This window comes from Sebastes umbrosus, chromosome 18 (assembly GCF_015220745.1).
Source record: "Sebastes umbrosus isolate fSebUmb1 chromosome 18, fSebUmb1.pri, whole genome shotgun sequence".
Taxonomy (NCBI): Eukaryota; Metazoa; Chordata; class Actinopteri; order Perciformes; family Sebastidae; genus Sebastes; species Sebastes umbrosus.
The window spans coordinates 5,744,207-5,771,148 of NC_051286.1; the positions used below are offsets into that span (position 1 = coordinate 5,744,207).

The following is a 26,942-nucleotide window of genomic DNA, read 5'->3' on the forward strand; positions in this document are numbered from 1 at the left end:
TACAAGCAGAGCCATGATCTCTGATAAATTAAAATTAAAATTAAAAACTGTAAATTAAGATTTAAATTAAGATTAAAATTAAAAAAAAAAAAAATAATAATAAAATTAAATTGAAAATAAATTAAAATTAAAATAAATAAAATTTAAATTTTAAATTTTAAAATTTAAAATTTAAAATTTAAAATTTAAAATTTAAAATTTAAAATTTAAAAAATAATAAAAATGTAAAAATAAAGTTAAAATTATCTTTTTTTTTAAAAATGGAAAATTTAAATAAAATTTAAAAAAGAAAAATTTAAATAAAAAAAACAAAAATAAATTAAAAATATTTTTTTTTTTTTTTTTTTTAAATTAAACAAAAATTTAAAGAAAAAAAAAATTACAGAAAAATATTAAAAAAAAAAATTAATAATGAATGGAGAATGGACAACCACTAATGTCAATCCTTTTATCCAGATTGGAAGAATTGGCAAAAGCGCACATGAGGGCTGCTGCTTGGAAGTACAAGAAGAGCCATGATCTCTGATAAATTAAAATTAAAATTAAAATTAAAAAAAGGAAGTTATGATTTAAATTAAGATAAAAAAAAAAAAAAATTAAATTAAAAAAATAGAAAATTAAAATTAAAATAAAAATTAAATAAAAAAAAAAAATATTATAAAATTTTTTTAAAAATGTAAATTACACAAAAATTTAAAGAATTTTTTTTTTTTTTTAAAAAATATAAAAAAAAATTTTTTTTAAAAAAATAAATAAATAAAAAGTAAAAATATAAATTAAAGTTCAAATAAAAAAAATTAAAAAATTAAAAAAAAAATATTATAAAAAATTAAAAAAAATTTAAATTACACAAAAATGTAAATTAAAAAAAAATTGAAGAAAAATATATAAAAAAATTAAAATAAATTAATAATGAATGGAGAATGGACAACCAATCATGTCACTCCTTTTATCCAGATTGGAAGAATTGGCAAAAGCGCACATGAGGGCTGCTGCTTGGAAGTACAAGAAGAGCCATGATCTCTGATAAATAAAAATATATATATTTTTTAAATTAATATAAAAAAAAAATTAAAATTAAAATAAAAAAAAAAAAATTTAAATTAAAAATTAAAAATATAATAAAAAATTAAAAAAAATAGAAAATTTAAATAAAAATTAAAAAAAAAAAAATTAAAAAATAAAGTTAAAATTGTCTTTTTTTTTTTAAATGGAAAATTAAAATAAAAAAAATTAAATAAAAAAATTAAATAAAATTAAAATATAATAAAAAAATTTAAAAAATTTAAATAAAATAAAATTAAAGAAAAATATATAAAAAAATAAAAATAAATTAATAATGAATGGAGAATGGACAACCAATCATGTCACTAAAAAGTAAAAAGAGAAATTCAAATTAAATTTAAAAAAAATTAAAATTAAAATAAAAAAATAATAAAAATTAAAAATTAAAGTTAACATTGTCATTAACATTAAAATAAAAAAAATATATATAATAAAAAATTTAAAAAAAAATTAAAATTAAACAAAAATGAAAGAAAATAAAATTAAAGAAAAAGATAAAAAAAAAAAAATTATAATGAATGGAGAATGGACAACCACTAATGTCACTTTTAGTTAAGATTTAAATTAAGAAAAAAAATAATCTTTTTTTTTAAATATAAATAATAAAGAAACTGATTTAGTTAAACGAATCTAGAGCTTTTCTCATTATTATTATTATTATTTATTATTATTTTTTTTGTATTTATTTTATTTTATTTATTTATTTATTTTTTGTGCACAATCTCCTGTTCCACACTCCAGTGGTCCAGATGGTGGCGGTAATGCACCTCTAAGATGGTTTGCCAACCGCCAATAAACTACAAAGAAGAAGAAGAAGAAGAATTTGAGGTGAAAACCAAACAAACTAACTTTATAAGTTGTCTGCTGTTTTCCCAGAATGATAAAATGTTTGTTCGAGGAGAAACCACCTTAATTAAGAAGAAGAAACGACCGAAACACGAGAGGAATAAACGAAAATGAACATTTTCAGGTAGTATCAATCAATCAATCAATCAATCAATCAATCAATATAACACCTTTCAAACAAGTCAAATGCAAATCAAAGTGCTGGACAGACGATTGACAAAAATGTAGAATGTTAAAAATGGATTTAGAGACTAATGCACACCAAAACAACCAATATAAAAGTTGAGTGTATAAGAGAGCAATAACAGATGGGTATTTAAGATAATAAAAGATAAATAAAATACAAGGAAATAAAAAATAACAATAAAAATAAATAAATACAAATTATGAAACTACACAAAATAAGCAGATTGTATTAAAATATTGAGATTTTAATTAAATAGAATAAAAGAGATAATGATCAACAATAAAATGTTAAATAAAATATAGTAAAGTAAACACTATAATGATTATGATAAATAAAATAAGTATATATAGTAGGTTTCACTTGCACAGGTGACATTCTACATCTTTTAATTTCTGGTATGTTTTGCTAGTTTAAAGATTTGGAAGCCATTTCTGCCAGATATTCACATGCTAATTTTGTATTGAACCATTTTCATGACAAAAACAGCAAGTTTTCAGTCTCAAATCATTATTTTTGTGTAGTTTAAAGAGGACCTATTATGCTTTTGTGCTTTCTCCCTTTCCTTTAGTCCAGGGGTCAGCAACCTGCATCTCTTCAGCTCCCCTCCAATGGCTCCCTGTGGATTTATAAAAATGAAAATGAATAACTGTTTTTTTGTTTACATTTTCTTTTTTATTTATCATTGTTGTAGGTCTATGGTACGTATCAGGGCCACATTGAGGGAAAAAAATTAATCTGAGATTTCGAGAATAAAGTCATACTATTATAAATTATCATATATATCATATATATCATAATTTTATGTGTTATTTTCTTTTTTTCTCGTAAAATTATGACTTTATTCTCGTAATATTACGACTTTTATTCTCGTAAAGTTATGAATTTATTTTCTTAATATTACTTAATATTACTATAAAAAGTCGTAATATTATGACTTTATTCTGGAAATCTCAGATGTTTTTCCCCTCAATGTGGCCCTAATACTCCGTAGTACATTTGCTTTTTGGCCCTCACTGCATTAGACTTATATACTATATACTTAGACTATAAACTGTGTTACCTTCATCACAATGCTCAAATGTTTTGCGGCTCCAGACAGATTTGTTTATTTATTTTTTGCCTAAAATGTCTCTTTTGATAGTAAAGGTTGCTGACCCCTGTTCTAATTGTTTTGGTCCTTTTTTAAGGGATTGTTGATAGGAAAATGTAGAGCAATGCCAGCCTTATCCTTTAAGATCAGTCCCTGGTTTGTCAGGTGTTTAATATCCATTTGTGTTTAATTAATTTAATGTTGCAGAAAGGTAAATACATTACAGCAATGGTGTTAACAGCCTTTTGGGTAGGAAGAGAAAGTAAGCAGGAGAAAGTGCACGTAGTTATCAAATATTATAGACCAATTTAGCGTTTGATCAAGGTTACCACAGGCCACACCGCTCTGTTTGTGCTACCCAGACATCAATACACAGCCAAGTACTTATCATCATGTACTATAAAAAAAAAACCTGTAATCAAGTAACGGATTAACTTTACAACTCAGATTAGGAAAATCAAGATAATGGGATTCACCTGGTGACATACATCCAAATAAAAAAAGATATAGGTGTAATATAAAATCCACTAGTAAAGCCTTTTAATCACATGCTTTGCTGCTCCGCCTCTTTAAGGAAAATTTTGAACAGATATAAAAATGTGCCATTCATTGTGATTAACTATGGACAATCATGCGATTAATAACGATTCAATACTATTATTATTATCCTTGTTGCAGTGTATGTAAATAACATCAGCTGACAGGAAGTAAACATGGACCCAAGCTGTTGCCTAGCAACGCAATTCTGTTGTAAATCCATTGAAATGCGCTAAAACGGAGTGTTTCAGACAGAGGGTAAATACAGGTATATTCAGGCAGACATGAGGAAAATAAAGTTTTTTTTAACATTACAGTATGTAAACATGTTCTAGTAGAAACACAAAATACGAGTATGAACCTGAAAATGAGCACGATATGGAACCTTTAATGAAATCCGGTCTGTTGCACCTTTTCTTGAGAAAAAGAAGGAAGTGCTTTAATCCCAGCAGGTCAAATTAGGCCCTGTTTGTACAGACAGTGAGGATGACCATCATGTTGTCATTTTGGATAAGCAGATGATGAAACAGGACAAACTGTTCAGCCCATCTAAGCCTGTTCAAAGATTAGCGTAGATCGGGGCGATAAAAGCTGGCGGTTCGTGTCGACTTAGTGTCCTTGAGGGAAGATAACAGACTGTAAAAGGCAGCGCAACCTCCATATCTGAATTATCATGATTGGAGTCGACTCTTAGATAGAGACAACGTTCATCCTTTCTTCTGCAGCATATAAGATCTGCTGGGAGCAACAAGCGCACAGTTATAGAGATCATGACTTCACATGTTTCAGTACAAACCGAACCTCAGCTCAACGTTGTACAGTTTGTGACTCTATGAGCAGCTGTCCAAATTATTTAATAATGCTGGCGGGATTAGAGGCAGTATAAACGTCTGTACTTTACGACATAAGAGCACTAGTAGTAAAAAATGCGGTTAGTTGTTTTCTTAACTTCTTGACATTCCTTCTGGCCATCCATCAACTCTGTAATCAGAGCAGAGATAAGAGATAGTCGAGCTTTACAACTCTAAAGCATCGCTGATATGTATAAATAGAACATGTTTCTCTGGCTGTATTGTCGAGGTGACTGATATAAAGATATTAAGTAAGCATCTTCATGCACAGTGAGATTTAAAAGATGTTTTAAGGGCATCTCCACTGTTTTCCAATAATTAAGTGGATATAAATACAAATGTTTCATATGATTATGGGACAAAAAAACCCACATAAAGCCAAATTTACAAATGATTTTTCCAACCCTGTCACTGGAGTGTAGACATTTTATTTGACATCTTATCTGACATGAAGTCAACAGGGTGCACGGTTGGAGGGGAAATTTCTTGTTTACCATCATTGAACTCAGAAAATCTTAAAGATAAAAAAAAGAGATAGCTACAACTATTTATGCTATTAACCAATATAATCTTCTCCCTCTTTGCACCGGTGTTGTTTTCGCCCTGTCACACCATGTATCTGTTGTAACAGTCAGCCTACAAAGTGGCGTAATTCATGACCTTACATTGTTGTCGCGGCGAGGTCAAGGACTCATATATTAGGAATAGCCCAGATATAGTCCAGTACGTTAACACACAACTTGTCCTTACACTTAAGTATATGATCGTATATCCAAAGCATAAGCTGGTAGGCTAAGTACCATAGTAGATGTATAAAGTACTGCAGCAGAGAAATAATCAAAGTAAAGTACCAGTACCTCAAGCTACTTTCCACCACTGCACAGATGTGAGAGTGGATGTGTACAATGTGTGTCGAGCCTATTAGCAGAAATCGTTTAACGTTTTAAAGCTTTAAATCTTCAGTCACTTGTTTGACTGCAGTTAATCTCTCTGTCCTCAAGATGGTGAACATCCGTAGAATAAACTAGAAGCATCAAATCATCACAATTACACAGTTTTAACACAGAAGACAAAACAACTGAAGTCATGCTGTGTCGATGCAGATGTGCAGATTTGATCATAACTACAGAGCAGGTTAATATTGTGACTGTGTTTCATGTAGCTTGTTAAACCAACAGAGAAAGACCTGAGTCTCTTCTCTTGTCTAACAGCACAACAGATAATGTATTAGTCTTTTAGAAGAGAAATGCCAGCGCCTTAAAGTTACCTCTTTTTGTAACTCTAAATGTCTGGATTATGGCAGTCATTACAGTGTATCTGCAGATTACCTTTAGCTTATCAACAGCTATGTTATTTGGAAAACACGTTTGAAGAACAGAGAGTTACGTCAAATTATATCTAAAGAGAAATATATTTAGCAAAAACCCTCGGATAGTCCAGAGATAGAATCCCATTAACACCCTGAAGTTCACTCTCACTCATTATTACTATAAAATCATTATCAGTGTCATTGTTTCCTTGTAAAACCTTATGGCCCTGTGTCCTTTGGACAAGAAGGCGAGTCCCTCCCCCCATGAGCTCATTAATGATTTGTCATTATCAGTTATCCTGACCAGGTATAAGTGTTAATGACGATAGGTAGAAAGCCGGCTGACCACCGAGTAGGGAGAGCAGAGAGGAAGGAAGAGTGCAGGAAAGATCCACGAGGACAAAATCTGAGTAAAAATCAGAGACATGATGCTTCAACAGCTGGTTCTGCTCACAGTCCTGGGGCTCACAGGGACAACAGGTTTCTACTGTTTGCTTAAATTAATGCTCATGTCATTCAAGTTAATGCTGCAGTTTTTAAAAATCTGACAGGATAGTATTTAAGTGTAATATATCTACATGTCTCTAAAGAGCAGTGGGTTTGAGCACTTTTGAGCTGAGCACATGGAGACGCATGTTTTGATGTGTTTGTGCTGCAAAAAGAAGGTGCAAAGGTCAAGTTGGAAGAAGAATAGTTATACAGAATATGTTGTGCATTGCTCTGCAGCACATTTAAACTCTGCATGGCTGTTGCGTTGTTAAAAGTGATATTGGATCCAATATATTATATATATGTATGTTCATAATGGTGTACTCTTTCTGATTTCAGTAACTGGATTCCCTTGCACTCAGACGTTCCCCTCTCAGTTGCCCCCTTCAAATGGTAAGTCCGATTATTACATTAATGGCTACAAGTTCAGTCGATTTCCCCGACTGTTACTGTGGATGGAAATGTGTACATTCGGGCACCAACTACTATAACTATAATAATTTTAATTATTTATTAATTTGACGATTATTTTCTAGATTAATTGATCAATCGTTTGGTCTATAAAATGTCAGAAAACAGTGAAAAATGTCCCAGTTTCTCAAAGTCTTTAAGTGTCTTGTTTTGTCCAAAACTCAAAGATATTCAGTTCAATCAGAAAAAAAATAGAGAAAAGCATTAAATCTCAATATTTGAGAGGCTGAAAACAGCATTTTCTGCCATTTTAGCATGAAAAATGACTTTAAAGGGACTATTTGTAACTTTCAGAATTGCTGCTTAACAGCGACACCTGTGGCCGTGAAGTCAGCGAAAGTCAGCGTCGGGCTCACGCTTGCTCGCTCTGAATATACCTGAACGGCGCGCACCAACAGAGGTTTTCCGTGTCTTGTGAAGTGACGGTGCTCCTCAGAGAGAAACGTGAACTGTGACACCGGCACCCGGTTTCTCCCTGCGGGTGCAGGAGGGAGACAGTAACGTTTCTCTCTGGAGGAGCTGCAGCATTTATTTCTGCACAAACGTCCACTCTACATTCACTAGATATTCTCAGAGCTAAACTAACTCTTCTGCAGTGTGGAGTGAGCGCGCGTTCACGTCTAGAGATGGAGCGAGTAGGCGAGAACGCACGCTCTGTCTGAGTGAAGGCGAGCAGGCAGAGGAGACGAGGCTCCGGCCACACGCGAGCGCGCATATGAGAGCGCGCATGTGTCCCGACCCGCTACATTTATACGCTTACAAAGTTACAAACAGTCCCTTTAACAATTAATCGGTTATCAAAATAGTTGGTGATTATTTTTCTGTCGATCGACTAATCGTTGCAACTCTAATGTGCATCATATAAATATGATACATTTGATTTATAAAACCTTCATTATTGATTTTGAGGGTGCATTTTCAGTATATCAATGAATATTCTGTATCAGTAAATACATCAGTGGTTGAATGTAACTTTAAATTAACTTGTTCAAGTACTGCATTAAGTACAAATTTGAGTTACTTGTATTTTACTAGAGTATTTCCATTTCATGCCACTTTATACTTCTTCTTCACTGCAATTCTGATGTTCTTTTTACTCCGCTGCATTTATTTGACAGACTTGATGTTACTGATTTACTTTGACTTTTGATACTTAAGTACATTTTGCTTTTAATTCTACACATACATACTTTTAGGGCTGCAACTAAAGATAATTTTCATCGTCTATTATTATTCTGTTGATTATTTTTATTAATCGATTAGTAGTTTGGTCTATAAAATGTCAGAAAATGGTGAAAAAAGTCCAAGATGACGTCCTCAAATGTCTTGTTTTGTCCACAACTCAAAGATATGCAGTTTACTGTCATAGAGGAGTAAAATATTCACATTTAAGAAGCTGGAATTTGAGAATTTTGACTTTTTTTTTCTTAAAACATTACTCAAAACGATTAATCGTTTATCAAAATAGTTGCCGATTAATTTAACAGTTGACAACTAATTGATTAATCGTTGCAGCTCTCCATACTTTTAACTTTATAATTACTTATAAATAGCATTTTCACTGCAGGATTATTTCTATCATGTATCATTTCTACCTTTACTGCAGTAAAGGATCTGAATATTAAATATCACAACACTTTTTATCCACCCTCATATCTCCAGTACAAAAATATTTTCTATCTGATTTACAATTAAGCAAATCCCCCTGTGCCTCAGTGCAGAAATTTATTTAATATTATTATTATTTTCTCTCAAGTTAACAGCGTTACGCCCTCAGATGTGGCTGTGCTTTCCTCCATCGGACTTCACATGCACAGGTGAGCAACAGGTCACCTGTTAGTTTCAACCATGAAGTCATATTTGCACCGCAAGGTTTAAAATTCAACAATGCAGAGACATAATCACACTGTGGTCTTTTCTTTTCCTGCAGCACTGAGCTGTCCTCGGTGGTATCAAGACTCAGAGGTAAGATCAAAGTTTTATTTTGTTGTTGGTAGTGTTTATGGGACAGAAAGCCAATTGTTTATTTAATAATTTACTTAATTATTTTTTTTTTCCCGCTGCGTTCAAGCAGGCTTGAAGGAAAAGCTCTGCTGCTGATAAATCAAAATGTAACCTTCACTATTATTGACTTACAATCTAAATAAACAGTGTAATTCCTCTAAAGAGGTTGATATGACCTTCTATTACACTACTGTGTGGTATCTTTACTACACTGATATCTACGTTGACCGTGATAATTGATATCAATGAACCCCAATACACTCGCCACACACCACCAGGCCTGTTATCTCATTCATGAAAGTCATTCATTAAATAAAACGTTCTGTACTTCATAGAGATAAAAAACTGACAGCAGGAACTTCACAGTTGTTGAACAAAATTAACATTTGATTTCTTCTGATTAAAATGTCAGTACAGGATTTTTAACCATTTTGAAATTCTGTAATGTTTTCAGTAATAATTTGTTTTATTAGAATGAAGATATTTACAGTATGTTATTGTAAAATTTTGTGTTTAGTTTACAGACTTAAGAACTTGATTGCAAAATGAACAGAACAGTTTTAAGTGAAATTATAGAGAAAAAAGAAACGAATATAGGCCTAGCCTATACCGCGATCGAAACAATATAGTAAAATATATATGAGAGGCATTTTTTATATTGATTTGATGATATATAACGTATTGCCCAGCCCTACTTCAATCAATTGTTACATATTTAAGGGTGTTAAAAACTGCTAATGTTTGAAAGCTTTGACTAACAATTAATATTTTCATAGTCACATCAACTTATCTGTCTGTTTTAGGGCTGCAACTAACAGTTTTTCACTACCAATTAATCTACTTATTATTTTTTTGATTCATTAATTAATTTTTTTGATCTTTGAAATATCATGAAATAGTAAAAAATGTTTTGTTCGACTAACAGTTCAAACCTCAGAGATCTATTTTTACTATCATAGAGCAACAAAACCAGAAAATATTTACGTATTAAAAGTTAAAATCCAGTAAATTTTGGTGCTTTTTATACTTTAAATTATTTAAAAGGATTATTCAAGTATCAAAATTGTTGCAGATACATTTTCTGTCATTTGACGACTTGATTACTGGAGTAATCGTTTAAGCTCTACTGTGGTTTCACCTACAAGCCACGTGGGAAAAGAAGTTCTGGGTTCTGGTATTAAACTTGTATTAATGTCTCTCCATCAGAGATGATGATCCTGTTCAATCCTGCAATCATCAGTCCTCTCTCGGATGAAACAAACTTGTACGCCCCTCAGTTTGTTCAACACAGGTACAGACAGCACTTTGTATCAGACACATGAGAAATATCGTACCAATGACTCTTGCTGCCTTTAACGCTCATGTCACTCTTGTTAATGTTGCAGCTTTTTTTTTTAATTCTGCCAATAATTAGTGGTTTTCTCCTTGTTTCATTTGGTTTGCAGCACGCTGGTGGAGCAGGCAAAGGAAGTGTCCCTCCACCTCCAAAACAATCAGGTAGGTCCTCCAGTGTCTGCACTCCCAATCTTAAAGGATATTTATCGTAGACATATAAAGATGGACAACAATAACAGCTGGTCGTGGCTAGAAGGTACCACGCAAATTGTGAAACTTTCGTGAGATGGTTAAGATTAGGCATTGATCTTGAATGGTTAAGGTTAAGTCGTCGGGCAGCAAGTCTCATGAGAGTTTTAGCAAATCTTTTGCTTGCTTCCATGGCTGCAGAAGGCTGTGTTTTGCTGCCAGTTTGTTTCATATGTGGCAGCGGGGTGTCGAAATGGGCAGTGGATCAAAAACACACGTTCCAGACCGGACCGGAAATTTCAGAAGGAGAACATACTGTACTGTAACCGGTATTTCAATTCAGCATGGTTCTTTATGATGACCTATCACGGTCATTTAATGATTTATCACAGGAAATATATTACATATTGGTCATTTTAATTAGTTATTTGATGTTATAAACAGCTCGGCTCCAGCGTTGCTCCAGTCCCCCGATCACTACTGCACAGGCTCTTGCTCCAAATCTCAAGATGGCAGCTCATGTATCTGTGATATCTTGGCTTCACTTCTGTACAGTGGGAGGAAGTGGAGATGTGTCCATATATATATACAGTCTATGATATTTATAAGGATAAGAAAAATAACTATTAAATAATCAAAAAGTAAAAAGTAGCAGCCTTTTAAAGTGGTTGATGTTTTTTTGTTTTCCTCCTCCAGGTCATTGATGTGGACAGAGATTGGAAGCTGGTTCTTCTCTTTGTTCAGATGGACCAGCTCTGTGCCTGTGAGCAGCAGGTAAACAGCAAAATACTTTAATATTGATGTTACAAAATCATTTTTAAGGAAAAAATACTTTACAGAGTTGTTTCTTTAAACTTTGTTGCCTCAAACACTGAAGTTGCAGAGTTTAAAAAAGATGATACCACGTCTTCAATAATGTATTTTATTTCAGGTATTTAGCGTTAGTTGTAGATTGATTTACAGAACGACCAACAGCTTCTAAAAGGACCATAAGCGCCAAAACAACTGTGCAGAGGCAGAGAAATAAATGCTTCCTCATAGCTGCTATTTTGTCTCTTATTACCTGACAATGAAACCTTTAAAAGTGCTTCGTAAATTCACAACAATAGTAAGAAAAAAATGTCATTTGACAAGTGAATGAAAAGGTGACTGAAGTCTCAGACTGTTGTGTTTGTGCACAGTTTCAGTCTGTTATAAAAGCCGTGGCTGAAGAGGTGGACGACGCTCTGCAGCTGCTGCACTCTCAGGTATATTTCACATTGTATACTGTATTTTTCAAGCAGTCGCTATTACTGCTAATATTCATACATTTGACATTTTGCTTGACTTCACTGTGTTGCAGCTGAAGCGCACCATCGTCAGTGTTGCATTGTGGGATGGAGAGAGTGACAGTTTCCAAAACAAGTGAGTTCATATGTAAAATGACTATTTCTTTTTTCTTTTTTCTCTGAATGTACAGTTTTAACGTGTAAATGTGTTTTAGTGACAGGATGTGTGGATGCATGGAGACAAAGAGTGAAGGAGAAGCCAGACTTCAGAGGGTCATGCTGAGTCATGCTCTGCAGGTTTGTCCATTATTCATCTGATAGATTCATTCGCTCCTTTGGTTGTTTTAGATGCTGAAATGTTCTTTCACTGAGCAGGAGTCTTTGGATGAGTTGATGGTAAAGAAGCGTTGGTACGGCGACAGAGACGACTTCACTGTCATTCTGCAGGACGCACCTTTCATCACAGACCCTTCATCTGTCTCTGTGAGTTCACTTTTGCATCCCTTGTTAGGGCCCAGACACACCAACCCGACATCAAAGAACTAGCGACGATGAAGGCCGACTGTTACGTCGCCTCACGTCGCCTTTGTCTTGGCCGACATGATGATTCAAAGTTACAATTAACCTATTCTTTAATATAAACAAAGACTATGAAAACTTAAATGCCCAGAACAACAGAAAAGTAACCGTTTGAGACGGCAACATCTCTTATCTTACTTAAGATGTATTTTTGTGTATCTAACGTACAGTTTGTTATTGATGTTCTTTCAACAGAGTGGGAAGCCGCTCTCTGGGTCACGAGCGTCTCAACAAACTGATAAGCTGATGGTTCAGATGTGGACAAACCTGGTGAGGCCTAACGCAATCTAATCTACCTCCCACACACACACACACGCAAAGTGGTTGAAGAAGTATTCAGGTCCTTTACCACACTGTGGAAATAGTTCACTACAAGTAAAAGTATGTAATTACAACAACTTTTTAGGGCTGACCGATTATTTTGACTGATATTGCAATTGTGATATGATTCACAATATTGGAAGGAGTGCTAATTTTTACATAATTATTCTCATTTTCATTGAAAGAAATATTAAAATGATTATGCTGTGATTTTTGTGGGGATCTGTACCAAACAAAGATGTTTTCTTAAGTCTGTAGAATACAATGTTTAGGCCAGGACATCTCTGCAGCACCACAATATTTAATTCAGAATGATATCTTGACACATATTTTGCCTTTAACAAATATTGCACTTCCTTCGATATGGATATTGCACTTGTTCATATTGTGATTATGATAAAATTCTGATTAATTATGCAGCCATACAAAATTTACTTTAAGTATCATAAGCAAAAGTAAAGGTCCAATTTTACCTGTCAGTGTTTTGCTATATTATATATGATGTTTTTGGATCAATATCAGTGCTGCATTAATGTATAAGTTACATTTAATTGCTGTAGATGTTAAAGGTGTGCTAATTTTAAATCCTTTATAGTTGGGTAGCTTTATCTACAGCAATGCATCTCAATCCATAAAGGAACACAATAAAAACAACAAATTCAAAGTCACCAAATTTTGAAGATACATAGTATAGAGATGTATAAAATGTGAATACTCAAGTAAAGTACAAGAACCTTGAATTGAGTAAATGTACTTAGTTACATTCCACCACTGCTCACACACACACACACACACACATATATGTATACATACAGAGTCATTGTTGTTTTTTTCTGTCGCAAACATGAAGACAATGAGTTTTCTGTCTTTCAGCTGCAGCCCACAAGTGGCCAACATAACACAGAAGACAATAGAAAGATCATCACGTTGCCATGTCCAACTGAGGTGAGGAACTGAGCTACAAACTCACACTCATTCAGAAATATCAGCATGTTAAAATGCACCTTTAGATGCAATGTATTGCTAATATTCTTCTTCATCCCACCTCTTTCTTCTCATCCCTCCTCCTCCTCCTCCTCTCCGGCTATCTGCCTCCCTCCCAAAGGAGCGGCCCTTCCTGAGGACGGAGGGAAACTCTCCTTCATATCACCACAGTGATGCCTCTCCTCTGTTTCACCCAGTGAGTACAGTGAGGTGTTGAGCCTGAATGGAGGTTGTGGCAGCGCTGTACGCTTCCTGTTTAGTTCTGACTGTGGATCTGCTCTGTGTGTCTGGTCAGCTTACAGGCACAAAGATGCCCTGTGAGGACCTCAGCCCCTCGAACTCCACACCCACCTCAGGTACAGTAACATGGTTTACACTTACATGTTTATCAGGGTGACTCTTCAGTTGACTAGAAAAAGCCAAATAATGTTTTTTTGGGGGGACTTATCACATTAAAAAGGGCAGGGGGAATTTTTTCATTAAGTGTTCATGTTGCAAGACCAGCATACTGAAATTGATTGATGAGATATTGTCTTTCTGTTTTACTTCAAATATACACTGGGGCGGAAACTAGTGATTATTTTTATTGCCAATTAATCTGTCAATCATTTCATCGATTAATCAATTAGTTGTTTGGTCTATAAAATGTCAGAAAATAGTCTTTCTCAAAGCCCAAGATGACGTCCTCAAATGTCTTGTTTTGTCCACAACTCAGAGATATTCAGTTTACTTTCATAGAGGAGTAAAGAAACCAGAAAATATTCAGAGAATTTTTACTTTATTTTCTTAAATAATTACTCTAATTGATTAATTGATAATAGTTAATAGTTAATATTAATTTAATAGTCGACAACTAATCGAGTAATTGTTGCAGCTCTGATGAGTGATGTGCATGACACACGAACACATGAAAATACAAAACAAAAGGTGCCACCTTGACATACAAAATATATAACACACTTTATAAATTGTGTTTTTTTTTCCTTTCATTTGTCGTTAATCTGTATATTTATCATTTTATCATTTTAAGTTTTGTGCCTATCTCTGTTTAAGTAACCTCTTATGCAATTTTTTTTAATATTATGTGACATAGCTTCTGATAATCTACTATTTCTTTCAAATAGTACTTTATTTTTATCCTACTATACAGTATTTCTAGCTGGTTTTATTGCTATTATTACAATTCTATGTATTATATTACTGTACAATCTCTGTTAAAGTCCTGTGTTGTCTTATTCATTAAGTTTAGAGCTTTACTGTCCTGACGAGTCTGACGTGTCTTCTTTATGTTCTCAGTTCATAAACTCCGGCCTGCAGATATCAACGTGGTGGCTGCTGTGGGAGACTCTCTGACTGTGAGTCATTCTCTCATTCTATGAATTCTTTTAAGTAGATAGAAATATTAGCCATAGGCTATAATCAAAAGTACCAAATAGAATTAAATATATAAAATGCGATAAAATAATAAAAAAATAAAAAAATAGATCTTAGAAGTGGGATCATAATTTGCTCTAACTATTAGAGCAAATCATGGTCCTACTTCTAAGATCTATTCTCGGTCATATTCATATTTAAATACGAAGTGTACAATGACCAGTAAAATACTGTATATTAGTGGCTCAAGTTAGTGGATAATGTTATATTCTGTACAGTAAGGTGATAGTTTGTCCTTGACATGGCCATTTTCAAAGGGGTCCCTTGACCTCTGACCTCAAGAAATGTGAATAAAAATGGGTTTTACGGGTACCCACGAGTCTCCTCTTTACAGACGTGCCCACTTTATGATAATCACATACAGTTTTGGGCAAAAACATTGCAGTTTTTTTGCATGCGGTATAAATGTGTTATTTTTGCCTATTCTAAAAATGGTGTGTTTTAATATTTCTAAACTAAACATTCCCCGAAATGTCAAAAGTTTTTGATACCAAATCATAGCATGGCTTTTTCTATGGCGTTCCACAAGGTCTTGGTGTCGTAATGTGGTATTTTGGAGGGATTGTTGACCATTTCTATCAATTCTTGAGTGGTAAAAGATTGTAAAAATGTTGCACCAAATATGTGTAACGAATGGTATCAACCCAGAAATTGGTGCAACATCTTATGACACATAAGATAGCATGGGAATAGCCATCATATACTTCGATCATAATGTTCTAAACACTTTCAAAATGTACTTTAATTAGTTAATTCATGTTTATTTCTTATCTATGACTAGAACAATTTGATACACAGTGCTGAGCTGCATCTCAAATTAATCTTCAGGTTCCCAGCTTTCAGATGATGTACACCACTTCTATGTGACATCTACTGTTGACCTGCTATCTCCCCCTAAAGACCCCCTGTACCCTGGTGTACTGTAAAATATTGAGAACTTGTGTCTTATTTCATCATGTTACTGAAACACTGTCTGTTCTGTCAGGCAGGGAACGGTATCGCATCCAGACCGAGCGACGTCCTGGACGTCCTGACTCAGTACAGAGGTTTATCCTGGAGGTAATCACACAACATAGCAGCATAATGCTAATGTTATATGTCTTGCAGTGTTGAATGAGGTTCTATGACCCTCCATTTGTTTAGTTGGAAAGTAAATTTAAGTCATAATTTTAACATTCTGTTTTTTTTTACAGTGTTGGTGGAGATGAAAACCTCACAACTGTCACCACGCTGCCCAGTGAGTCTTCTTCTATCTGGTTCAAATAACATGTTAAAGTGTTAAAGGTATTTATTATTATTATTTTCTTTGTTCTGACAGACATCTTAAAGATGTTTAACTCCAACCTGACGGGCTACTCTCTTGGGAAGGGCAAAGAGCAAACTAACCAGGCTTTCCTCAACCAGGCTGTAGCCGGAGCTAAGACCAAGTGAGTCCTATCCTATTTTATCACATAAAAAGGGAAAAAAAGCCATATAAAATAATAAAAACTGTCATTTGCATATGTATATATATTTTAAAAAGAGAGGGAAAAATGTTCATTCTTGAATATGGAAATAGTAGCTTGACTATATAAATCTTGCCTTAAAATAATCTTCTTATTAACTTTTTCTGGACCTTGAATTAAAATTATTTTATCGATATAATCTTTTTTTTTTAATTTTAAAGCTAAAAGAAAGTAGAAATTTGATGAACATACTGTATATTTATTATTATAATAATATATTTATAATAAAAAAAATGTGCTTTTAATTGTCTGAATTATCTTGAATTATTTATTCAAGATCTAATAAATAATTAAACGATGAAGATATAATAAATAAGTAAACAGTAAAAAACTAAATAAAAATATAAAAAAATATAATAGTAGACAGACTGAAAGGTTGAAACACATTATTGCACATATCAAATATGCACAAAATATTGATATTGCACAGTGGTATACTTGATATTGCACAAGAATGAATGAATAAATAATAAATAAAGAAATAATGAGTAAAATCTTTGCTGTTTCATTGCGATATTTTACTTTGTTTGTGTTTTAAGGGACATACCAAAACAGGTGCGCGCCCTGGTGGACAGGATGAAGAATGACAGTGTAAGTTTATAAGTTAATATTTATTCTTTACCTATTTTTAAATTTGCCAACTCCGCTATTAAAAAAAACGTCCCCTTTAACACCACTACATACTCACATTCTCTGACATCTTCTTCTTTCTTGTACAGAGAATCAATTTTGAATCAGACTGGAAGGTGATCAACCTTTTTATCGGTGGAAACGACATCTGTGACCACTGCTACAACTCTGTGAGTACTAACGTTGGAGTAATAGTCGTAATAGTCGTTTCCCGGAGGGGCCAAAAGACACAACGTGAAAATGTTTTCCATTTCTTTACAGCTATTTTACTCTGAAGAGAATTATATACGTACCATTCAAGAGAGCCTGGATTATCTACACAAAGAGGTAAAAATGAACAGCTACATTTTCGGATATACGTTGTTGGTCTGGATGATTGTTTGTGAGCATTAATTGAGTCTTTGTGCAGGTGCCTCGGGCTCTGGTGAACTTAGTAGAGCCTCTCCAAATTGCCCCACTGAGAGAAATGCACAAAGACACCTCACTTAAATGCCCAACTTGGCTGGTGAAGTGAGTATCAATTTAAAATTCTCACTGAGATATTGAAAATCTAATAAATAAGCAGTGGTATAACACCTTGTTATCCCTCCTTTGCCAGTATTCTGTGTCCCTGTGTTATCTTGCCAGAGCCCGGCTCTAAAGCTCTGCAAATGATGGAAGACCTCAATAGAGGCTATCAGGTAGGAAAGAGACATACTATGATTGTTAAACAGTCAAGTTCATCTTCAGGTTTTGACACTTTTCTTTCTTTCTTTAAGCATTTACTACAAGAGCTCGTGGAGTCAGGCCGGTACGACACTCGCTCAGACTTCACTGTGGTCGTCCAGCCTTTCTTCAGAGAAGTCATCGTCCCCAGACAGCCGGTCAGTAACAAAGCTTTCACATGTGGACTGCACAGACTTTATCTATAGCCTGCACCGTATTGCATTGGCCTACCTAGTATAGTCCTACATTTTACGACTCCTTTAACATACCATTTCTACAGGATGGCCGTGCTGATCGCTCCTACTTCAGTGCTGACTGCTTCCATCTCAGCCAGAAAGCCCAGACGCTGATGGCTCGCTCCCTTTGGAACAACATGGTAAGACACCATTAATAAGAGTTAGACATACAGTAGGTATTGTGAAAAAGAAATATCGGAGTCATTGTAATTATGGCTTTAAGAGTGTTCACGTCAACTTTCAAGTCGTAGGTGCGACTGGGAAATTAAATAATGTTTATAATAAAGTAATTTTCGATAAATTTTGAGGTAAATATTTGGGGTAATTTGGCAGTAATTCTAAAGAAATTTCAAATAGGTTACTTGCTAATTATCACATAATTACCATGAAATGTATGGACCTGTAAAATGAAGTGTTACCAAATACAGTCATGGATTAAGGTTACATGTTATATTCCATTATTCTACAGTCTGGATAGAATAGAAACTCAACACTGTACTGCGTTAAAATACTATAAACATGACAACGTGCATTTGTTATGTATATGATCATCACGTTTTATGTAACAGTGTATTTTTAATTAGAATTGCTGAATGATACTCTGACTCTTGTTTCCACAGCTGGAACCTCTGGGCAATAAGACAACCGTGCAGGATTTTTCTCCAGACACTGACTTGAAATGTCCAACCAAGGTGGGAAATTGTGTTTAAATAGAGTCAATATAAATATAAATTAATTTCCAAAGATTCTGTTATTAACAGTATATTATGTTTTTGAATGTACATGTTTTTTTTATATTTTGAGGCCATCATGTAATGTAAGTTCTTTCCTTTGTCTGCAGACTTCACCATATATCCGGACCTATAAAAACAGCAATTACACATATAGCGGTCCCCCTATACCACCTGAACCTATCACAGTAAGCATTTCATCTCTATCTGATACAAATAAAATATGTAATGTTGAGCTAAAGACCTGAATGAAACTAAAATTTCACAGAAACTTATATAGTGTTGAAACAGTTGATTATCAATAGAACATAAATCATCAGCTATTTTGATAATCATTATATTTATGAAAAATGTCAAACATTCTGGTTCCAAATTAATTTTTTTTTTGTGTTTTATATGATTATATGAACATCTTTGGGTTTTGGATTTTAAAATAAGCAATATAAAAATGTTGCTTCAGGCTCTGGGGACTTGTTATGGGCCTTTTTCTCTATTTTAAAAGATTAATCGATAAGAAAAAGGTTAATTAGTTGCAGCTTTAAACTAAAAATGTACCATCAGAAAACCCAACAGAGAGATGTCACAGCATTAAACACAAACAAATTATCTTCTTGGAGTGCAAAAAACACAGCAGTGAGCGCTAAAGACGGAAACAAAATAATCGTAATAATAAAATGAATTACTCTTCATGTCCATCCATCTATTTTCTAAAGTCATTTTACACCATATGTTTCTTTCTCCTCAGAACTGGGGAAGTAATTTCTCCTGTGTGGTCCTTGCTCCATCTGACACTGTGCCAACTTCAGGTGAGACAGACATTCATTTCTGATTGATTGACTCATTTCTAAAGCCAACAGACAGTTGATATTAGTTTTAATATCCTCTTTTATCTATAGTTAACAAGCTACGCTCACCACCAGTGACACTGTGAATGAAACGGCTGATGTCAACTGTCACCTGGATTGTCTCAATGTCTCAAGATGATTTAACAGATTCTTTAATCACATTCGACATTTTTTATCTGTTCAAAATGTACCTTAAAGGGAGATTTGTCAAGTATTTAATACTCTTATCAACATGGGAGTGGGCAAATATGCTGCTTTATGCAAATGTATGTATATATTTATTATTGGAAATCAATTAACAACACAAAACAATGACAAATATTGTCTAGAAACCTTCACCAGCGTTATTTATCCTCCTTCTACAACGACATGTTTCGTACCAATGGATTCATTAGGTTTTCTAGTTTCTTATGAAACCAGTATCTTCACTCTAGATTTAAAACCGACTACAATCGTAAAATCGCAAGTTGCTTTAATGCGTTAAAGAAATTAGAAGCGTTAAAATTAATTTGCGTTAACGCATTATTATCGTCTTTTTCAGTAGCGATATATTATAGCTAAAAAAGTAAAACTGAAATGAATTTACATTCATTTTTATTTTGTTTTTATTCGGTTTTTTTAACCAGGAAATATCACTTCACTCTAGTTTTTCTTAAAGAATATATTTTTTAATTTAGTTTCAATTCACTAAAAATAATTTTCACTGCTTATTTTCATTTTAGTTTACTTTAATAATCCTGGTTTGTGGTTTATTATGATATGAGGTGTCAGGTGCTGAAACTCTTTTATGTATTTTATCTGTAGTTCACAAGCTGAGACCGGCAGACATCAAGGTGGTGGGTGCACTGGGAGACTCTTCAACGGTTAGTGTTGTAACACGGTGATATCCAGTTTATTAAGTACAAGGAAGGAGACATAATGTACACATGTTAGAAAACCACACGACTTTTACCTTATCAGCCACAGACAATGAGTATTTGACAGGTAATAATGTGTGTGTTGACGGGAAACATGTAAGATGTAGCACCAGCCGAGAACCTGTTGGTATCAGCTATTTGGTGACATTGAACTATGAACTCTCTAATCAATTTGTTATCAGACAGATAGCTTTGCCTCGGAGATGAGCGTCTCTTTTATTATCTGGTGTTTAGGCTTTGATGTAAAACTTATCTCTGTCAGTGTCTCACTGTCGTCTTCAGCATATTATCTTTATTTTATTTATCTGTGTGTTCATATGTGTCTCTCTGTTTCACAGGCAGGCACCGCTGCTAAAGCAGATAACCTGTTTGAACTGAAAAGAGAGTATAAAGGAGTATCATGGAGGTACATAGTGTTAATGAGGTTTACATTAACCATCAAATTTTATGAACCAGGCTGATGTTTGTTGTTTTTTTCTTGCAGCATTGGAGGGGATAAAACTCTGGAGACTGTCACAACACTACCAAGTGAGTTTATGCCACTTGTTTGGGGAAAATGTTCAGTTCCTGTGAGTCACTATATCAGGACAGGAATAGCAATCTCTCTTAATTAATCTGAATGAATTGAGAGTTTTACATATAACATATAACGGGTACTCCATCCTTTTCTCCTCAGACATCTTGAAGAAGTTCAACCCCTCCTTAAAGGGCTTCTCCAAAGGCGTGGGCCCCAGACAGAAGGCCTTCAACATGGCTGTAGCTGGAGCTAAGTCCTCGTATGTGCATATTCTTTTTTACTTTCTCCACCTGGGTGAAATAACAAGAACAACCCATTGTCATCTCTCTAACGCCTGTTTACTGTATTTGTTCTGTTATAGAGAGATCCCAGTACAAGCTCAAAATCTCATCAAGGCCATGAGAGAAAATAAGGTAAAACTTCCCCAAAGATAAGTAATTTATCAGACTCTAAAACCCCTTTCCCACTGGGCTAAAGACACCCACTAACACCCGCTAACATCTGGCTTTTGTCTTCAATCGGCATTCATTACGGGGACAAATTACTCTGCTGTAGTTACGGGTATTTACCGGCTCCAGCTCCGATAATTTTTGCCCCTTTTCTCAAGCGATGCTAATGTATGTGATACACGTTGAAGTGAATATATAATACATCAAATCAACATGGATTGGACAATTATTAGAATTTATTAACACACAAAACATACAATCAATATGCTTAGCCTCAAAGCCACCAAAATCCATTTACAGAAACAGTAATTTTATCTCCCTGATCATTGAAACACATCATTCAAACTTGACAGTTTGGTCGGAATAAGCCCATAATTTATTGAGTTAGTTTTGGAAACACATGTTATATGCGCTCCTCAATGCCACCAGACTCCATTGACAGAAACAGTAATTTTACCTCACTGATCATTGTAAAAATTGTTGTGTTTACTAACCCTGTTTTCCGGCGCGTTTGTGATGTTGAACATGACACACCAGGGGAAAAAAAAGAAAGGCATACTCTACTACTCTACTGTCAATGGGAAAGGAGTCTATCGCCTATTTTAGCGTGTTTTTACCGTGTTTAAAAACCCTGCATATACGTGCTAATTTTGGTGGAAAAGCTCATAACTGTCTTAATCACATGTTACACAGGAGGTGAATTTTGAAAAGGAATGGAAACTTGTGACAATATTTGTTGGAGGAAATGATCTTTGCCATTACTGCATAGACCAAGTAAGTGTTCTTTAAAATCCATGTATTGTACATAAATAACCACACACTTCTTCTGTGTTATTAAACTGCAGTAAAAAACATGTTTTACGTTATCTCTCTGCAGAATAATCTGTCACCCAAGAACTACAGCCACAATCTTATGCTCAGTTTGGACAAGCTTTACAAAGAGGTTGGATATTAAACTATAAGTTATTGTCATCTGTTGCCTCGTGAGTACCAGTGTATCATGTTTTCTTCTTCTCTCTCTCCGTATCGTTAGGTACCGAGGCTGTTGGTTAATGTTGTGGCGATCGTGCAGATAGATCCGCTGAAATCAGTTAAGAGGAACACACTTGGCTGTACCTTCATACCGAGGTTGGTTTTGCATGTTTTTTTTTCTCTGTTTCATCATCAAACAGTAGACAGACAAAATTAAAAACTAGTTGGTGAACATAGTTGAGAATTTAGCAGCTGAAGAGTGGGATATTTATATCAGGAGCTGGTGGAGACCAAAACAGAGCTAAAAGGAGAGTGAATATTGTTGGTTGGACCAAAACATGACTTCAATTGAATGATAATGTCATGGGCGCCAGAATAGTGACACAAAGTTTTATTGTCCCCCTCACTTTCAGGTGTTATGGTAATAAAATGGTAACGTCTAAACCAGGTAGTACGTTGGTGATAATGTCTATATGGCGTGATATGTTGGACCTTTATCCAATCATAATCGACTATTGTGTAGCCTAATTCAAATGAAATCAAAGTGATCGGATATCCAGCCCGCTACAGTTTTATAATGAACCGAAAATATTGTTCCACTTCGGGTGGCAGTCGGCTTGGAAAGGCCCAGGGTGAAAGTGGCCGTGAGTTTTACAGCGCTTCGCAGTGCGCCCTCTCTCCCTGCGAGGAGGGTCGGGCTTCCGGTGTGTCTGTCAACCGGGACAGACTGTCCTCAGTGCGTCAGGGGTCTGCGGCGATGTCGGCAACCTACCCGACCCGTCTGATTAAATGACAAACATGTACTAAAAGCACGCGAGTGGCCAGCCCGGCTATGTCAACAAAGCACAGAGAAGATCGGATTACAACACACACAGAGGGAGAGCGACTTCACTCTCTGCTCAGGTAGACATTAAGCCTCTATATCTTTACATTGTATATAGTTGTTTGCTGCTATATTAATACTCTGAATATCATATAGAGAACCTTTAAGATTAGTCCTTCCAGCGGTTCCCCTGAAAGACAAAGGTTATTCACTAAGCATCTCAGAAAAATCAAGATTTTCTCAAGCAGATGTGAGAATTAGAAGACATACATGGAAAAACAGAAGTTTAGATCATTCAACGATATTTGTGTTGATCTTTTGATGTGTTCACATCTCTCACTCAGACGTGTCATTATTTTGCAATGAACATTATGTCATAGTGTCTAATTTTTTGTCATTTCGACTTGAAGCTAACAATGATGTTCCTGGGAACATTTGAGATGTTGCAAATACATCTGGTTGAGTTGTTTTAATGCATAGAAACTTTAAATTTGTAAGTCAAGGATTTTGTCATGGAAAAGTCTTCTTTAATTTTGGTTCGGCTCCGTCCTCATCTGTTTTTCACAGGAACAACTGTCCCTGTGTTATCAACCCTGCTGAAAACTCCCCAGAACTTGAAGAGATAAAACGAATCAATCGCGAGTATCAGGTAAAAACAAAGAGCTCTTTTAACCATTTAAATATTAAAAAAAAAAAATAGGTTCCCTCCGTCATTCCTCTAATTTTCTTTTTTTCCCCACAGGCTGAGCTCCAGATTCTTATTTCTGGAAATCGCTACGAGGAAAAAGAAGACTTTGCTGTTGTCCTTCAACCCTTTATCCAGAATTCGTTCCTCCCTTTGATTGGAGTGAGTTACAGAGACACACACATGTATCCAAACAGCCAGACATAAGTAATGAAATGCTGAAAAATCTACTCTTCTCATCAGGAGGGCGAGGTTGACACAAGCTTCTTCTCTCCGGACTGTTTCCACATCAGTGAGCGAACTCATGCTGAGATGGCCATTGCCTTGTGGAACAACATGGTGAGCATGGAGCAGTAATGGACCAAACTGCAGCACAGTGACGTGTTTCCAAGTGTTTGGTTTGGTGGTTTTACAGAATTTCTTTTTCTGTCTTCAGTTGGAGCCCGTCGGCAGAAAGCAGACCTATAACAACTTCACATATGATCGCTCCAAGATTCACTGTCCCTCTGAGGTATGTGTGGAGATTTCTGTCAAATCTGGAGAGAAATCCCAACTTAAGTTATTATTATATCATCAAACTAGAGCTATTTATTTATTAAATAGAGTTGAATTTTATGTATCGTTCAGTCTTAGTGTTAAAAAAGACATGAAATAATAATAATCATATGACTAAATACAGACAAAAACTATAATATAACCGTTTACTTGAAACAAAAACCAGGAAGTCTTGCTGGAAAAAATGCAAATGTACGACAGAGCATTAGGGCCACATTGAGGAAAAAAAAAAAATCTGAAATTTCGAGAATAAAGTCATAATATTATAAAGTAGTAATTTTACGTGTTATTTAATTTTTTTCTCGTAATATTATGACTTTATTCTTGAAATCTCCGATTTCTTTTCCCTCAATGTGGCCCTAATACTCCGTTCTACATTTGCCCTTTGGCCCTCACTGCATTAGACTTATATACTATATACTTAGAATATAAACTGTGTTACCTTCATCACAATGCTCAAATGTTTTGCGGCTCCAGACAGATTTTTGCCTAAAATGGCTCTTTTGATAGTAAAGGTTGCTGACCCCTGGTCTAGGGTGACCAGGTGTCCCACTTTTACGAGAGACTGCACAGCATTTTTATCGCTCGTCCCACGTCCCACATATTGAGACGATGTCTTACATTTTCATTGGCTCTAGTTTTCAAAAGTCAATCCGCTGCAGGACAGATGCTTTTTTAAAAATCTGGCTTTTATCCAATGGCTGTGAAGAAAGCAAGGAAAGCTGTCATCACGGCGCTGTGTGTTTGCTGTCGAACTGCGCACACGTGGGTCTACTATACGCCCAAACGGAGAAAATTGCGAGTCACTGCAAAGTCGCAAGCTGTGCAGATTTAGGCGGACTATGATGAAAACTACCACAAAGAAAAGGAAGAGCAGCTACAACAAAGACTGTGAAATTGCTACCAGTGGAAGGAGATTCTCAAAGTCTCTTTTTTATTTATTAAGATAATTTATTTCATATTGAAAACTTTGGGTCTTCATATTACTTGACTCCTCAACCCATAATCCTTGAACTGAAGTGTGGGTCTTTTTTTTTCTCAAAGATTCTTTCACATATTTTTCAAAGTTCTTCATTTCTTACATTTCTCCACTGAGCTGTGTTATATTTCCTACAGACCAATCCCTTCATCTTCACTAAGATCAACAGCCTACCAAGTCCACCAGTGACCACCACCACCACGACTGGTGCTCCAGACACCACCATCACGACTGGTGCTCCTGACACCACCATTACCTCCATCTCCACTCCTATACCAACCTTCGCTGAACCCAGGTGTCCCTCCGCTATGCCCTTGTGGTTGCCAGTGATTGTGGGAATTGTCAGTTTACTGGTTGGCGTTGTTACCGCCGGGTTTATTGTCTCCAGCTGTCTGCGTCGGGAAAAAAAAGTGGAGAAAGCAGTAGAAATGACAGGAACTGTTTTTTAATGCAGTTGAAGCTGTATTTATTGTAATCTTAAAGCTGCATCGAGTACTGTTTGACCACTAGAGGGCAGAGAGTCGCCTCCAGGAGAAACACCCAGCAGAAATTCAGTCCTCTTTCTTGCCACCTGTTGAATTCTAGTCCAATATTCAGTTATCAGGGTCTCTTTGTTCACCAGCTGCTGGTTTACTTTAGCTCTCTGCTGTTTCACTCGAGGCAGGTAATGAACAGTCAGCTTGTCTGAAGTTGTGCGAGCAACTGTTCACCGTTTTATTCAAGGAGTGTGAGCTATTGAAATTCTCAACTATTAGCAAAATCATCTAGAAAGCTGCGTAGAGCTGCAACCTGTCTTGGATGTAGATTCTCAGTTGCAGTGGCAGTACTAGCAGCCCGTTCACGTTATAGAGACTAATGTGATTATAATATTAGTATAAAAATATGACTTAATATGTCAAATATTTGTAATTTTTATACTGCACAGAAATTGTGAAGTATCCCGGCCATATGTAATTCACCGACCTTGATGAATCCAGAAGTTTTGTACATTTTTCTTCTCATTTTTTATTTATTGATGGAATAAAATTGCTACAATATTGGAGACAATGGTTGGTTGACTTTGTAAACACTAGTATTGTACCCGCTGATGTTTCCTCGATCTCTGAAGTCTCCCATCTAAATAAATAAAATAAATAAAATGATCTAGACCGGAGGAAAACAAGCAGTAAGAGCTGATCTGAGGTCTGCTGTCCAGCTGCTGTCTATGGGAGCCGGCTGTCAATCACTCGCAAACTCCGACCAAACGGTCAAACTAGGCAGCACTGATCAAATATGAATCAATATTCTGTTACGTTAAGGCCTATTTCTCTCCTCAACTGTTTTCAGAATCATCTTGTAGTGCACGGTTTAGCTGTAAAATTAGAAAGTTTGTGACGCCGCCACCATTGTTAAATCTGGTGAAGGAACGCCAAGTTCTGGTCACATGACCGGAGC

At 35.0% G+C, this 26,942-nt stretch overlaps 1 protein-coding gene across 2 annotated transcripts; it reads left to right on the plus strand.

Moving 5' to 3' along the window:
- The first annotated feature begins 1,837 nt into the window (after positions 1–1,837).
- On the plus strand, positions 1,838–26,550 carry LOC119477221 (phospholipase B1, membrane-associated-like). 2 transcript variants are annotated; one of them, XM_037751190.1, is made up of 42 exons: positions 1,838–1,893; positions 6,714–6,767; positions 8,602–8,662; positions 8,776–8,810; positions 10,056–10,140; positions 10,295–10,346; positions 11,070–11,147; positions 11,555–11,620; positions 11,716–11,777; positions 11,857–11,938; positions 12,017–12,124; positions 12,416–12,490; positions 13,415–13,486; positions 13,647–13,721; positions 13,821–13,881; positions 14,822–14,880; positions 15,945–16,018; positions 16,153–16,196; positions 16,278–16,386; positions 17,004–17,055; positions 17,184–17,264; positions 17,356–17,421; positions 17,504–17,604; positions 17,693–17,774; positions 17,853–17,957; positions 18,080–18,175; positions 18,656–18,727; positions 18,877–18,954; positions 19,512–19,572; positions 20,416–20,474; positions 20,867–20,934; positions 21,013–21,056; positions 21,205–21,304; positions 21,407–21,458; positions 22,188–22,268; positions 22,372–22,437; positions 22,528–22,622; positions 23,857–23,938; positions 24,032–24,136; positions 24,218–24,313; positions 24,411–24,485; positions 25,646–26,550. In XM_037751190.1, the coding sequence occupies exons 3-42, from the start codon at positions 8,655–8,657 to the stop codon at positions 25,955–25,957; spliced, it is 3,174 nt and encodes a 1,057-aa protein (XP_037607118.1). In that variant the 5' UTR covers positions 1,838–1,893; positions 6,714–6,767; positions 8,602–8,654; the 3' UTR covers positions 25,958–26,550. The 2 variants fall into 2 exon arrangements, with proteins under 2 accessions (XP_037607118.1, XP_037607117.1); XM_037751189.1 differs by lacking the exon at positions 1,838–1,893 and adding an exon at positions 6,201–6,365.
- The last annotated feature ends 392 nt before the right edge of the window (positions 26,551–26,942 follow it).

Excerpts from the sequence above, each read along its gene's own strand:
- LOC119477221 (XM_037751189.1), top strand. The coding sequence starts at position 6,311 with ATGATGCTTCAACAGCTGGTTCTGCTCACAGTCCTGGGGCTCACAGGG. Across the intron at positions 17,775-17,852 it reads ACCTCAATAGAGGCTATCAG|CATTTACTACAAGAGCTCGT; the intron begins GTAGGAAAGAGA and ends TCTTTCTTTAAG. Across the intron at positions 21,305-21,406 it reads GTAGCTGGAGCTAAGTCCTC|AGAGATCCCAGTACAAGCTC; the intron begins GTATGTGCATAT and ends GTTCTGTTATAG.